At 40.2% G+C, this 16,705-nt stretch overlaps 1 protein-coding gene across 2 annotated transcripts in view; it reads right to left on the bottom strand.

Annotated features, from left to right (window-relative positions):
* Positions 1-4,972: 4,972 nt before the first annotated feature.
* Positions 4,973-16,705, bottom strand: part of slc5a9 (solute carrier family 5 member 9) — a 28,471-nt gene continuing 16,738 nt past the window's right edge. For both annotated transcript variants that reach the window (XM_066691892.1, XM_066691893.1), the window contains 5 exons: positions 16,402-16,552; positions 15,461-15,629; positions 14,505-14,720; positions 14,067-14,196; positions 4,973-9,585 (listed from right to left, as the gene is read on the bottom strand). In XM_066691892.1, the coding sequence (XP_066547989.1) occupies positions 9,383-9,585; positions 14,067-14,196; positions 14,505-14,720; positions 15,461-15,629; positions 16,402-16,552 (869 nt within the window). In that variant the 3' untranslated portion in view covers positions 4,973-9,382. The remainder of the gene's footprint in view (positions 9,586-14,066; positions 14,197-14,504; positions 14,721-15,460; positions 15,630-16,401; positions 16,553-16,705) is intronic.

The raw sequence follows: 16,705 nt of genomic DNA, 5'->3' as shown, positions 1-16,705 counted from the left end.
AGGGATGCCAATGGAATTTGTCCAGCTCCTAGAGGAAAGAGTAGGAATAGGGTTAGGATTCCAGTATTTGTATTTTATATTTTGTAGTTGTGTATAGCAGAGTGTTATCCAATCTTTCAAATCGACTTTTCAATATGACTGCACTATATGAAATATATTTTTTTGCACTTATATCTCTTCTGTCTACAAAAACAATGAGTGTTCAGAAGAACAATTTCTACAGGTGATTCACATTATTTTAGGTTAAATAAACCTGTCTCTCACCTGTCTGTAAGATCCCACAATTAGGTAGTGCATTCAAGACAAATATACTACCATATTAACACAAATGCTATGGTATGTTTTCTTTTTTCTTTTTTTTTTTAAATTACAGTGGCTATAGGAAGTATTCACCGTCCTTGGACTTTTTCACATTTTGTTGGGTTATGACCTAAAATTTTAATGATTTTTTCCCTCTTTGATTTACACAACCTTTACCACTCTGTCAATGTGGAACAAAATTGTGGGGATGAATGAACAAATCAAGTAAAAATAAAAAACTTAATTAACTATAAATAAAAAAACTGAAAAATCTTGATTGCATATTCATCCCCTTTCCTATGACACTTCTATATAAACTCAGATTCAAGCAATTGCCTTCAGAATTCACAGAATATGTTTTGTCCAATAAAAGTGGTTAACATGATTTCAGAATAAATATGCCTGTCTGTGTAAGGTCCCACAGTTGAGTAGTGTATTAAAGCCAAAGATACTACCATAAAGACCAAGGAACTAAAGTTGTGGAAAGACTCAGATCAGGGGAGGGGTATCAGAAAATGTAAAAGGCATGAAATATCAATTGGAGCACAGTCAAGTTTATCATTAAGAAGTTGAAGTTATACAACACCACACATAATCTGCTTAGAGCAGGCTGTCCTCCAAAACTGAACTTTATTTGGTCAGAAAAAACACAAAGAGGACAATTATAACCCTGAAAGACCTACAGAGTTCCATGGCTGAGGTGGGAGAAACTGTCCATGTTTCATCCATAGCTCAGGTACTTGAGCAAGGTACTTAACTTAGATTGCTCCAGTAAAATACCCAGCTGTATAAATGGGTACAAATGTAAGTCGCCCTGGATAAGAGCATCTGCTAAATGACAAATAAGAACATAAGAACATAAGAAAGTTTACAAACGAGAGGGGGCCATTCGACCCATCGTGCTCGTTTGGTGTTCATTAATATCTAAGTGATCCAAGGATCCTATCCAGTCTATTTTTAAATGTTCCCAAACTTTCAGCTTCAACCACATCGCTGGGTAGTTTATTCCAGATTGTGACTACTCTCTGTGTAAAGTAGTGTCTCCTGTTTTCCGTTGTGAATGCCTTGAAGCCCAATTTCCATTTGTGTCCCCGGGTCCGTGTGTCCCTGCTGATCTGGAAAAGCTCCTCTGGTTTGATGTGGTCGATGCCTTTCATGATTTTGAAGACTTGGATCAAGTCCCCACGTAGTCTCCTCTGTTCCAGGGTGAAAAGGTTCAGTTCCCCCAGTCTCTTCGAGTAGGACATTCCCTTCAGACCTGGAATAAGTCTGGTTGCTCTCCTCTGAACTGCCTCTAAAGCAGCGATATCCTTCTTGAAGTATGGTGCCCAGAACTGTACACAATATTCCAGATGAGGTCTAACTAGCGCATTGTACAGTCTTAACATTACTTCCCTTGTTGTAAATTCTACACTTTTGACAATATACCCTAACATTCTGTTTGCCTTTTTTATTGCTTCCCCACATTGCTTGGATGGAGAAAGTGAGGAGTCCACATAGACTCCTAGGTCTTTCTCATGTGTTACTTCATCTATATCTGTACCTCCCATAGTGTAATTCATTAAATAATGTAAATAATGTAAAAGAGTGGCAAGAAGGAAGCCGTTTCTGAAAAAAACCCATTTAGAAACACACTTGCAATTTTCAAAAGCATGTGGCAAAAGATTCTGTCCTGCCTGCCTTTTTGCAAGTCCATAGAAAGTCCATAGAATTTCGATGTTGGAAAAATGTCATACTGCGTTGTTGTGTAGTTGTAGTGCACTCTGTGTTGACCATGCTTACTGATGATTCTGATGATATGCAGGGCTCCTGATTTTTGGCAGTTTCCACTTTACAAATTCAGTTGATCTGTACTTTAAAGTTTCCTCATTACAATCAAAATCATGTTTTCCATATATATATATTGCCTTGAACCCCAGCAGGCACTGCATTATTTAAATCTTTACTTAACTGTATTTATGCACTTTGTTTTGCACTTATGTTGTAAGTCGCCCTCGGGTGTCTGCCAAGAAATAATAATAATAATAATAATAATAATAATAATAAATGATTATATTGTGTTCCCAAACCACAAAAATATGATCACAATGACTATTCCACATTATTCCAACCTTTATACCATTAAGTGTCCACTTTTCCCTTTTAATTGACTATAGGAAACCTTTTTTCCCCTCCAGTATGCATGTGACGTTGGAACCTAGATGCCTCGCCATTCACATGGGAAAAACAAAAAAAACCATTCAGCATTACAGAACAGAAACAAAAGCTAAACGTGGATAAACAGTTTGCCAATATATTAATGCATGCATTTCTGAAATAATATTCAATGTAGCAGTACATTTTTGGTGTTTATAGTCCAATAAGAACAGTGTAGTGATTGATCTTTGCAGTAGTTGAGCAGAATCAAATTGGAATGAAAAGGAACAAATTTGGCATATAACATGATGAGAATGATGTGTGAAATTTCACAATCAACACATTTCTCTATTTTCATCAAGAAACATAAAAAGGGAATAGGTAAATGCGCTGAAAACAGAGAAATAGATGCCTTAACGATACAATAAACATGTATTTCAATAAAAGGAAAGCAACGAAGAGCAAGCTGCCATCTTTTTTCCTTTAATTTGGCTACATTTGAAACTGATAACAAATATATTTGGTATATATCCCTGTATACTTGCTAACATCTTCTGAAGAGCCTTCTGCCATTTTTCCACATTTGCTGCTTTACGTTTATGATCAACTTTCTTTTCATGCCATCGAAATCAATGGGTATGATAAATCGATTAATCTTTAATTTATTAAAACTCCTAATGCTGAATATTACTTTCACTATAGGCATGTTTATACAGAAGCAAATTGCAGTGTGGTATAATTACTGGTCTAAATGGGAAATCAGACACACTTTACGCCTCCAGAGTCATCTCACGGGGTGGTTCAGGGGTGTCACAGTGCCAGGACTGAAACAGATTTTCCTCATTAGTTGACTCACCCACACCATGTACAACAAGACATTAGATTAACATTGTCTCATGTTACTGCATGAGCAAAGCGGTCTAGTGGTATACAGAAGGCAATGAGGACTGAGTTAATTAGTGCAATTTTGCTCTAATTATCTCAACCCCCATATGTGGAGCCAATAAAGGCCCTGTTATGAGTATTAGTATTATTAGTATTATTTCTTGCTAAAATACTTTGTTTTGTATTTGTAAATTATCTATCCAAATATACCAGAATATCTACTGAGCAGAACGTTGCTGTACAGCACTCAATTACATATTTGTTGCTTGACTTGTTCTGTTAATGCCTAACCCCAAATATGCACAGAAAGCAATCTTAAGGGATATGTATGGATTTTTAGTGAACAAAGCATTATCTTGGGTTAAATGGGGCAATAAAGCATTTCCTGCGCTCCATGCGTTATTAATGTTTTGAAATTGCTTACTGTACATTTTAATGTTTGAAGTATTCTCATTTTGAAGAATACCCGGCCACAGAGGGGTTATGATGCATTACAAATGTTATTGTTCGATCAAGCCTTGATCAGAATTGCTTTCATATCCAAAATATTTAGTGAGCATAACCATTCCATTCAATTAAAATATATCTGTTCAGGCTGAAATTGCAATAACTCAGTCCTGCCCTCTTCTGGACAGTGTGTCACTCAGTCATACAGATCTGCTCCTCAACTTGATTCTCATGTACTTGCACTAAAAAGGATCTTTATTGTATCTGCATCTCTTCTGTCGGTATATACTCCATCTCTCAATGAAATTCACAAGTGGTCAATGGAGAAAAACAGTTTCGCTGAGTTGTTATGGTTGATTTATTTTAAATCAAAATGACTAAAAACACATTTTGATGTAAGCTACTTAATATTTTTAATAACTGAAACATTTGAACATGTTTTCCTGCAAATTCCAAAAGAACATCGTAATGTTGGAAGTTAAAATTCAAACTTATAATTTTAACAGGTACGCTTTGACGCAGAAGTACAATAAAGTTATCTACAACAAATGTTATTGATCAATTAAAATATTTCATTATGAGCTAATATTAGCTATTAATCCTCCAATCAGTCAGCATTGAGATTGCATTATCTTTTTCATTTTTTAATGTACATAGTAGGCATGGGCCGGTTACCGGTTTCAAGGTATACCGCGGTTTGAAAAAGTCAAAGTTTCAAAACCACTAAAAATCGTACAGATCTGCTTCTCAACTTGATTCTCATGTACTTATTCTTGCACTAAAAAGGATCTTTATTGTATCTGCATCTCTTCTATCGGTATATACTCCTGATTTGACTCTACTGCACTGTATATTTTCAGACAACATTGAGGCCATCTACTAATAAAAAATATGTTACATGATGCAACAAATATTTACAGGGGTTTATTTGTGTCTGTGACTGTGGCTGGGGCATTTCAATAGTATTACAAAACACTAGTTGTTTTGCAGCCATATGGGAGATAGAGAATGAAACCGACAATTTGTATTCATTCACACAAGGTTCTCATTCAGAGCTGCAAATCAGTCAAGCATTGCAAATTAGGAAAAAAGCCAGACAAGTTTAATTTCAACAGATACAATTAAAGCAAAGAATTACCAGAATCAGAGGTATTCATGTTAGGGTGCTGTCAAAACAAGTCAATCAATACACACACAAATGTAATAGATTTTCATCACGTTTATTACAATATAATACAATTTGCATGAATCAAAAAAGCAGGTGGAAAACAGTTGAATTCCATGAGTTAACTGAAAAAAACAAAGGCTAACATTGCCATCTAGTGTTCCAGGTGAAGTACTGTGCCTATAAAAGAACAGTATTCAAGAATTTAATAAACACAGTGGAAGCAAATGTAGTGTGAATTACAGTTGTTTATTTATATTAAGCAGATACACCATAGGCTATAACAGTACTGTATACGATTTTGATTTGCATGTGAACAAAGTAAACGTAATGTCATTTATCATATTTGTTTGTTTGCTTTCTATGACTGACCATGTATTTGTGTCCTTCCTTTATAGTCATGGCTGGCAAACATAAGTGTTCAAGTGGAATTAGCACAGTCCCTATAATGACATGTGATCATGTGTTTGTAGGAGTTTATAAGTTCCATTCTATCATTTCAGTGCTAGTGTGACCACTGTGACATTGAGTCGGGACAGGATTTTAAAGTAACCTTTAAATGGAAGATATTACCATTTTAATCAGGCACCATTTACACTGTTGCCAAATTTATACATTGAATAAAGGCTTATAACTAGTGTCCTGGAAAATCCATGCCATCTCTCAATGAAATTCACAAGTGGTCAATGGAGAAAAACAGTTTCGCAGAGTTGTTATGGTTGATTTATTTTAAATCAAAATGACTAAAAACACATTTTGATGTAAGCTACTTAATATTTTTAATAACTGAAACATTTGAACATGTTTTCCTGCAAGTTCCAAAAGAACATCGTAACGTTGGAAGTTAAAATTCAAACTTATAATTTAAACAGGTACGCTTTGACGCAGAAGTACAATAAAATAAGTTATCTACAACAAATGTTATTGATCAATTAAAATATTTAATTACGAGCTAATATTAGCTATTAATCCTCCAATCAGTCAGCATTGAGATTGCATTATCTTTTTCATTTTTTTAATGTACATAGTAGGCATGGGCCGGTTACCGGTTTCAAGGTATACCGCGGTTTGAAAAAGTCACGGTTTCAAAACCACTAAAATTTTCCGTGATACCGTTCCTGCGGTATGACCTGTTTTCTTATGTCTCGTCAAAGATGGAAAGTGCAGGAATCCCTCAGGTTGTGTCATGTGCAGCGTAGAGAGTAACACAAACCCTCCCCTCCGGTTGGTGTGAGCAGTCAGTCACCTGTGTGTAGGATGGCCGAAGGAGCTCAACCCCTGGAACTTTTCCCCCGTCGAAAAAGACGGAGTCTGCCGTATGGGAATTTTTCATTCATATGGGAAACATTCAGACGGCCATGGCTTGGAGGAGGAAGGACATCCAACTTGTAAGACATGTTTAAGGAGAGGTTGCTAGAGATGGCAATACGATATAAAATCCCATCTACGGGAGCACCACCCGTCACTCTTCGCTAAATTCAAGGTAACACTGTCTTGAAATGAACATATGCAACAAGCTAAGAGAGTTAGCGTGTTCAGCACTGGTGGAATAAATACTATTGGCTTGCTAGCGAGGCAGATAACATGTCTAATTAACCAGCTAACATCAGCTGATTTCTCCCTCACATTACTTCACAGAGCCGTGTTTCTGCAATTTAGTACAATAATTAACTTTAGCTGGTATCACGTCTATACTTTTGTTTAAGTCTTCCATCATTGTGTACATCTGTTCAAAATCATGAACTAAAAAAAATAACTGCTGGCTCTCCGGAGTCTTTGCCGCTGTTTGTGTGTTGTACGGAGAGAGACCACGTGTGTGTGTGGTGTGTGTGTGTGTGTGGCTACGTAGCTAGACAATGTCTGTGCATCCTAGCCCGTGTGCCCTCAGAGGGTGTCCAGTTCTAGTGGACACAGCCTCGTACCTCACCACTGCAGACTTTATCCAGGACAGGTGAACATGCTCACATTCCTGCATCATAACTTGGACTGAAAGATACATTTTTAGAAATTGAGCATGTCTCCAAAAACCTTGTTGAGCTGCAGGTTTAGGCTCACTTAAATGACTGCATTTTTATTTTTATTTTATAAGGTTTTTTTTTTAGGTTTTTTTATAGAAAATAATTCAATTATTTATGTTCTAATTATTGTTGAGCGACATGGCATTTATTTTAAGAAGAATTCAATTATTTATTTTACTTATTTAATTATTTAACCTGACATACATGTTTACTACTGTTCCAATATTCTATATGTTGTTTAAAAATAAAATATATTGTGTTCAATGGAAAAAAGTAGTTTTTCACCCAGACACATAAAAATAACACATTTTAGAGCTGTAATCACAATACCGTGAAACCGTGATATTTTTGATTAAGGTTGTCATACCTTCAAAATCTCATACCGGCCCATGCCTAGTACATAGCAAATCTGTTAATTATAAAACTATATAAATATTAGTCCACTGGAGTACTATGGAACAAGTGTAGACTGTTACATACATTTGAACTCCCAAAAGTTCCAGAACCTTATAACCTATTCCATTTCAGAACTCAAACTATGTGCATATTGCGCATTCTGCATCATCTCAGTTTTGTGGCACTGACAGGTAGAAGCGTACAAGCTTTGCCATGTTTGGGAAGGGGCTTTCAGACTTCCTCCAGAAATCCAAGAACATGGAGGCTTCTGTCACTTTCAACGGCATGGTGTTTGTATGCCTCAATTGCTGCTGTGCAGAGACTAGACATTCAAAGAAGAGAGACTGGTTGTGGATCAAAAATGTGAACAGCATTCATGTAACTGCTGCTGGCTGGAAGAAAGCATGACAGTTGCCTTTCAAATCTCTGGGCAGTAGTAATCAAAGAGGTTGGCAGCAATTTGTATAAATACCTCTGTTGTGGTTTGTCTTTCACCCCAATTAAGTAAATTGGTGATTTTGGGAAGTTTAGGGGGAGGGGCAGAGGAAGTACAACTGTGATCCTCCAAGCACAGTGGTCCTTGAACCATTTTACACACTGCAGGTTACACACTGCGTTAGAGAGGTTCAGAGGACACGTCCCTCTCGGAGGAACTGCAAACCTGAGAGAGACCAATTGTGCGCCACCACTGACCACTCCTGGTCACAACCGGCAAATTACATGAGCTAGAATTGATCCGACAACCTTTTTACTTACTGAGACTCGGGAGGCTGTAATTCGGTGATTTTAACGTAGACCAGATTCATTTGAACCGTGAAAAGGTCCCTGAAAGGAACTGTATGTCAATGTGATTGCTTTCAGAGTCAAGCAGGTCTTTCAATTTATTTAAAGCTTGTGTGTCTGGTGTAAGGTCAAGTTCTTTTTGTACAAATATATTACTTTTGAACCAGGTGTTCCATCTAGTAATAACAGGTTCTGGGGGAAGGCTGACAGGGCTGGCATTTTTTGGAAATATTCTCGTCTACGAATGGCTGCACTAAATGACTAATTCAAAGGTGTTGACATTTAGTGCCTCTGTGCTCTTATTAAACTTCTAAACATTTAGCCTTCTTTGATTTATCACTTGTCATCTGCATTTGAACAATTAAAGGATAACCATAGATATTTCAATATCCCATTCAAATCTCCTGCTTTTAAATCAGATGACGTACAGATATATACGTCATATAAACCCTCCTGCAAGAGACTGATATGAATGGGGTCTTTGAACTGAGGCTTTATTTGATGTATTTAATGCAGTGCAAAGGGACGCAATTTGGCAATAGTGTAAATAATGCCTGTTGAAAATATTTGTCTTTCCATTTTAAAGGCTACTTTTAAATCTGGTCCCAGTGTCACGGTGACCACAAAGTCATATAGTCACACTTCCACTAACTGTATTTGTTACTCGAGGTGCTGCAGGGAAGTAAAATCCCATGCTCTTGCACAATTTCTGTTCTGCTATCCAGTGAGTGTTGAAAGGTCACATCTCGAAACACGAGAGCTTCCCATTGGGCTTTTGAAGTTTTAAAAGTTACTAAAATTATAGAATATAAAAGAAAGGTCTTATACTTTACTTATATGCTCTTACTAACACAGGAGTAAACCAGTAATTTTAGGGACTGTACTAAGTTCGCCTTTAAAAACTATTTAAAATAGAGATTGAATTTCAGGCCAGAGGTTTCTGGTTCACTTTGTTCTGCTCAGCATTTCATGCTTGTATATGAAAAACCTTTCCAATTAAGTGAATACAAGAAGCCTTTACCTTGTGCCACATAACAGAAATATGGGGCAGTAGATACAAGAAACAAGACACTAAGAAAAGAGTGGACTACTGATTTTTAAGGGTACAAATGACAGATCATTTCCTCTGGAACTTCATTTGCATTTTAAACTCAAAACATGGTGTCAACTAACCAAAGAGGTATAGTGATTGTGTATACAATCACTGGTGTGACAGCTTGGTTTGAGCCTGTGGGGACCCCATTCACAGAGATCAGGCAAAGAAGCCCCACAAGAAGACATTGATAGTCAGCAGGATGATGGCATTGATATTACACACGTTCCTCCACACTGGCTCCTCAGTGATACTGGTCAACTTCTTCTCCAAAGCCTGACTCTCCTCAAGGCTGAGCTGAGGGCGGACATCACCAGAGAGGCCACAAAACCACAGCCCTATGCGTTTCCAGCAGGGCAGTGCTGTCAAAACACAGTGGAAAATGTCATTCATAAATTGCTCTCTGAGCCTGGTACTGGAGCCACCTGTCCAGTTATAAAGCTCACCCCCAAACATCAAAATGACTAGGTAACACCATGTTTGTTATTGATCTGTGAAGCGGGCCAGTCCACTGTTCTAAAGGGAACTCTACATACACAAGGGTCTGAAGAGTCTACAGGCATTTGTTTCAAAATATACACTACGACTACATGCTCGTCGAACATCTCATTCCAAAATTATGGGCATTAATATGGAGTTGGTCCCCACTTTGCCGCTAAAACAGCCTCCACTCTTCTGGGAAGGCTTTCCACTAGATGTTGGAACATTACTGCAGGGATTTGTTTCCATTCAGCCACAAGAGCATTAGTGTGGTCGGGCACTGATGTTGGGTAAGCAGGCCTGGCTCGCAGTTCATCCAAAAAGTGTTCGTCAGGACTCTGTTCAGACCAGTCAAATTCTTCCACACTGATCTCAACAAACCAATGGTTGTATGGACCTCACTTTGTACACGGGGGCATTGTCATGCCTTCCCCAAACTGTTGACACAAAGTTGGAAGCGCAAAATCATTTATAGAATGTATCGTTAAGGTTTCCCGTCAGTGGAACTAAGGGGCTGAGCCCAAATCATGAAAAACAGCCCCAGACCATTATTGCTCCTACACCAAACTTTACAGTGCATTCGGTCAGGTAGTGTTCTCCTGGCATCCACCAAACCCAGATTCATCTGTCGGACTGCCAGATGGTGAAGCGTGTTTCATCACTCCAGAGAACGCGTTTCCACTGCTCCAGAGTCCAATGGCAGTGAGCTTTACCAGCCGACGCTTGGCATTGCATATGGTGATCTTAGTCTTGTGTGCGGCTTCTAGGCCATGGAAACCCATTTTATGAAGCTCCTGACGCACAGTTCTTGTGCTGACGTTGCTTCAGAGGAAGTTTGGAACTCGGTACTAATTGTTGCAACCGAGGACAGACAATTTTTATGTGCTACGCGTTTCAGCACTCAGCGGTCCCGTTCTGTGAGCTTGTGTGGCCTACCACTGTTGTTGCTCTTAGACATTACCACTTCACAATAACAGCACTTACATTGACTGGGGAAGCTCTAGCAGGGCAGAAATTTGATTAACTGACTTGTTGGAAAGGTGGCATCCTATGACGGTGCCATGTTGAAAGTCACTGAGCTCTTCAGTATGACCCATTCTTCTGCCAATGTTTGTCTATGGAGATTGCATGGCTGTGTGCTTAATTTTATACACCTGTGAGCAATGGGTGTGGCTGAAATAAACGAGTCCACTAATTAGAAGGGGTGTTCACATCTAAATAACTGACCAAAGCACTCACTGCTTAATTGGTCAGAATTAAATGTCTACAGATTGTTTGATTATTGTAGTTTTCTCTACAAAACCTGTTGGCCTGGAGCATATTTGGAGATCTCCTGTACAACAGTGGTTGTCAGACACTGTTCTCTGCTGTTCTCCCTGTGTCTACAATTACAATAAGAACAAGTAAACAGTCTGTATTGTTTTTACAGTGTAGCATGATGAGGGGTCAGGTCATAGAGCATCGCTGCACGTTTTCTCTCATTTTTACCACACAGAACCACTGGAAGCCCCAGGCAGCTCTCCCAATGTCAGGACCATGGACAGCAGTAGGAGCTCCCAGCAGCAGAACCATGGACTGCAGTAGGGCTGAATGATTAATCGAAATTGAATCGCAATCGCGATTTGAAACGTTGCGATTAGCTAATCGCAAAGGCTGCAATGTGGATGCGATATGAAAAATATGCAGCGAGTGTCCCAGAGCAAAAGCATGACTGCCCTCTTTGTGTGGCAGACTTACTAACCAATAGAGTGAGCGCACCTCCATTCTGCCCAATCAGCGCTGCCCAGCCAACTGCGTACACGCCCCCATTAAAAACAAACAGCAAAGCGTGGTGCAGTGGGATTATGGCGTCTGCAGAGTCAGAGCAATCATTAGGCGAATTAATACCAAAGACAAACAGCACTTCGGTAATGAAGAGACGTTATTAATGTTTTATATAAACTGTATTATGTTTTATATGAATAATAATATGCAGACCAAGCAAAGTAAATGTATTATGGTAGCAACAACCATTTTGCAAGTTGTTCAGGGCATACCGTCTAGACATTCCTGTCAATAATAGAAAGGATCAAACTGCATAGAGAGAGAGAGAGGGCCCACAGCTGTTTGTTAAAAGTCTGTTTTTGTTAATGAGCGATTGACAGTTGTTAAATAAGATCCGTGGGATCGGACCTTTCCTAGTATATCAAAGGAAGACATCTGTTCTTTGGATCCCACACCTCTTCCGAGGAAGACTACCATGAACATTACAAGGATCAGAAATCTGACCTCAAGATAACACTATGGCAGACACCCAGTGACAGACCCCGGCCACATGTCCTGCAATGTATATAAGGCTGACCACTTGTGCTGTTCAATAAGTCTCTGCTGAGGTAGAGTGCTTCCATGTCGGGCCCCTTCCAGGCCTGGCATGTTAAATAAATACATTTACCATCTATGCATCCAGACTGGGTTCTTCACTTATATGGGATTATTTCGGCTTCGAAGTGACTGACACCGAACAGAAAGGTAATTTGCAAGAGCTATGCAGAATTGTTCCCACAACCCGCGGGATACAGCTCCTGCACCAGCACTGGAAACAGCGCCACGGTGGCTGTTCGAGGAGCGCGTTGCTCAACAGTCGACTGAAGTCCTGCCAGTGACACTCAGTCTAGCAGCGAGCAACAGCAAAGTACAATTTCAGAGTCGTTTGCGGCTGTTAAACCATCTGAAAAGACCTCACGAAGGCACCAGGATACAACTAACGCCATAACCCACTACCTCGCTAAAGACATAATGTTTTACAGGGAAACCCAGATCTGCTGTATTTATTCATTCATTCATTTAACTTGTAAATGGGCACACATTAACTGAATCGTGTTCGCCTTCACACTGACTGTCTCTGCGGATTGTCCTGCACACCATTCACAAAACACAGCCTGAAACACATCCAGCTGTTCATACAATATTAATACAATCAGCTGCTACGATGCGATTATTATCCTTCAGTGTATTTTAACTAGTCACGGCACTGCACCGGTCCTGTGAAATCCAAGTGTTTAATGCACTCGGATATTAACTGTAAGCAGTCATTGTTTCTGTACGTGGATTTCACTCCATGCTGCTAATAAAACTGTAATTTCTTCGTGATCGCACACGGCACTTGAGATTATATCTTCCGACACAATGTATCTGATGTCTTCCCTGTGTCTCAAGTCCAGTGCACACCTCTCTTCTGAAAGTGAATCATGTCCTCAGTGGGGACAGACGTTATGGACGTGTCCAGCACCAGATATTTAACCTCCACAAAACACGGACGCGTCCGGACGCTCAGCCAGTGGAAACGGGGCAATAGTGCCTTTTAATGCAGTGACCAAAGAGGGGTTTAAAAACCTCATCCCACCGCTGGACAGGAGATGTACAATTCCCTCTCGCACATATTAGCCGAGTTGCAATCCCGCAGATCTGTGCATTGAATGCAGGAATAAAGTTGAGAGGAACTGACACACGTGCAATATTACCCCACAACAGCAGACTTGTGGTCGAGCAGGACGAGCGATTGTGTCTGAGTCTCACTGTGCACTTTATCAATGAAGACCCGCTGTCTGCAAACGGCAACTTCCCTGTATAGCAGGTTTGGGGGGTTTCAGCAAGTGATTGTAAGACTTCGGTTGGAGTCAAGATTTGTTCTGCACTTTATTTTGTAATGCCACTGGCAGCCTTTACTGTGTGAAGAAAATGTTAACAAGTTTTGTACTTGAATGTGTGCTGTGCAATATTTTAAATGCTGGTTATCAGGCATGTTAGTTTTAGCTGATTGTGAATATTTTGTGTTTTGTCAATATAAGCTAGACCTACCTTATTTCAAAGTCAGAAGAGCTTGTTTACAGAAAGGTAAGGAAATTTCCACAGAGGAGCAGAGAGAGGCATACCTGCTGCTAATGCTCTCAGTAATGTACACTCATAGGTGAAACTCATCACACTGGACTATATATCTGAGACCTCTGCCTTCATTTCCTTTATATTATTAGTGTGCTGATGGAAGGGCAAGGAGGGTGTGCTAATGAAGGAACAACTGAGTATAGAGGATTAACAGAAACAAAGTCAGACCCTGGACTGGAATTGGATCCTGCACAGCAAAGACACCTTTTGATTGGATGACAACCCCCTCTGGTAAAGACCCATCGGCTGCGACTGACAGCAACCCTGGAATTGCACTTGCAGCTAGTCAGCCACCCAGCTGCCTTGATAGATACTGGAGAAGAGTGTATTTGTCTTTCCTTTCTTTTTGTTTGCCACCCTTGTAGCTGTAGCTATTTGGTGTGCACAATAAACACTCTACTTAAGCTGTTCCCCCCTCCCAGGTTTCTCTGCCCATAATTACCTGCTGGTGAAGGACACTCCACTTCTGAGGGGGTCTTTGTGGGGTCAGGCACAGCAGGCTCTGCCCAAAGGTCACCAAGGTCAACACGGGGCTCTTGGCTGTGTCTTGTCCACCAGGTCAGTCGAACAAGCTAAAGAGAAGAGAGAATAACCAGTCTTGCTCAGTTCAGCAATTTTTCAAAAATGGCTGCTTATTTAAACTTCTGTACCATAAAATTACTATTGGAGTTTGGTAAATGCTAAAACAGGACAACAGGGAGCATTAGGATCATCAGTTGTTTGGTTAAATGGTGCTGCATAATCTAATCCCTTTAATCTGTCAGTGTAGGAAATCTCTTTGAGATCACGAATCAACCTTGTCATATCTTGGCCACAAAAGTTTAAACTGATTTGGTGACAGAGGATCACGTACCATAACAGAACAGCTGAGGAAACTTACATGCTGGTTGTGGATGGCAGGAGTGCACAGACTCACTATGCCAATGACTAGAGCAGTGATAGCGAGCAAGATCAGGGCAAAGTACAGGTAGTGGACATCCTTCAAGAGGAAAGGCCGAGTGTCCTCCTTGCCACAGGAGGGTGCTGTGTACATGAACTCCAGGATCATCCTGATGAAGCCGATGACAAGGCCCACCATTAGGCCCCAAAAGGCTCCCTGCAAAGCACATGCTTCAAGGTTAGAGATTAACAAGGATGCTGACTGAAAATTAAGAGGAGGTGCATTTCTAACTTTTGAATTCTTTATGCAATAGGGTCAGGTGGTGTCTGAAATGTATACATTATTATTAAATAATGTATACATTTTATTACTACTATTAAATTATTAAAAACTATTATTAAAAGTTAACTGCAGTTCAATGAGCTGTGCACAGTGGAGCAATTACATTCAGAATACATACACATAGGACTGGAGGGAGCATTTATATGCAGGGAAAAACAGTACAGACCAGCAGGTTGGATATGATACACAGACACATGGTTTTCACATCACAGTTGGTTTAACAGGCCTAGCTCACTTCATTAGCTCTTGTATACTGTGGTATGTCATGGGGTACATCTCCCTGATTACTGTTGCGTCCGGTGTTATAGGGTTAGCTGTACAAGATTAGTCTTTTTGTAGGAATACACTATGCAACAGGAGTGCTAGGGCACATAGCACTGGAATTGTGGGAGGGTGCCATGCTAAATTTTGTTTGTTTGTTTATTTTATTGGTTTATGTTATCTGTCACGTAGGGTGAATGGGTGGGGATAGGTGACTACCGGCAGCAGGGGTTTGACACGTATAGTCAGGGCTACATACAGAGAGGTGCAGGGGTGCTTTTCCTCATTTGGTGCCCCTAGGAGTGAAGCTACCCCAACCCCACCCTCATTAAAATACAATTAATGTTGCTGACTGGCTCATTGACACGCTTCCAGAACACTGCCATGATGAAGAGGGCTGTGATGGGCGGCGCCAAGTAGCTGGTGATGGACTGGATATAGTCGAACAGCTGCCCACTGTTGGATGTCTGGATGATGGGAATCCACAAGATACTGACAGCCACCAGCACCACAATGAACACCCTACAGAAACACACAGCCAGCAGTCAAAACATTAGCTTAGGATACCTAGGTCAGAGTGTAGCATCTCCGTCCTGGAACTTCTTACATCACAGAAGATTGGGATTCTTCAGATTTGGTATTTGAGCACCAGAGCTCAGAGTTGTTTTGTTAAAAATTATTGATCTATTATTGATTCTTGTTCTCAGTCATTAGGGTAAGGGTTTGGAGTGTCACATGGCATCTTTAAGAATGGACAGAGATGTCATAGAGGTGCAATACTCCTAACCATGTACGTATTCCTATAACAAAACAACCACATGCCAACCCAAATGCAAGTGTGTACCTTATAGCATACACAGATTCAGTGGTGACTCCCCTTTCCACACACATACCGTTGAAATACCCATGATATGATCTGTGAATTTCCTGCATGACTATAGTGTTATCGCAGCCCACTGACAGAAATAATCACTGCATCGCTGCTCTGCAGAAGTAGAATTCCTGATCCTTTTAGCTGTATCTTTGAATAGAACAAAGTGAAACTACTAAAGACTATTAAGCAGTGTGCCACTTTTGTCCTTGTTTGGACTGACAGGAAGATTTCAAGACTTCGATCACTGCACCTCACAGCAGCGCTAAAGCAATCGTCAGCCAAATCTGAATGAAGTGTGAGCAGTCAGTGACTCAAGGGACCTTATTCTGCGACAGAGTCCTTTCTGATAGAGAACAGATGCTGGGCTCACCCCACCTCCCAGATTGCAAACTTCTTCATTGGGGGAAGCAATCTAATTACCTGCCCACGACCATGAGTTCATGCTCAGAGGCTTGCCGACGGACCCTCTGCCAGATGTCCATGGTGAAGAGTGTGCTGCTGCTGTTGAAGATGGAAGTGAGGGAGGACATGAGGGCAGCCATCATCACTGCGATCATTAGCCCCCGCAGACCTGGGTGTGTACATATGCAGACATGTATTTTTATTATTACTTGTATTATTTATTTTGTTTGAAATCTCCAATGATTCATATATTTTAAACCTTTCCAATTTGCAGTCACTGATTGTTAACCTAAGTCACCAGAGGACAACACCACCACCTGGG

The sequence above is a fragment of the Amia ocellicauda genome, chromosome 19 (genome assembly GCF_036373705.1).
Source record: "Amia ocellicauda isolate fAmiCal2 chromosome 19, fAmiCal2.hap1, whole genome shotgun sequence".
NCBI lineage: Eukaryota > Metazoa > Chordata > Actinopteri > Amiiformes > Amiidae > Amia > Amia ocellicauda.
The sequence above is the reverse complement of the archived record's forward strand: the minus strand, read 5'-3'. Positions and strand labels throughout refer to the sequence as shown.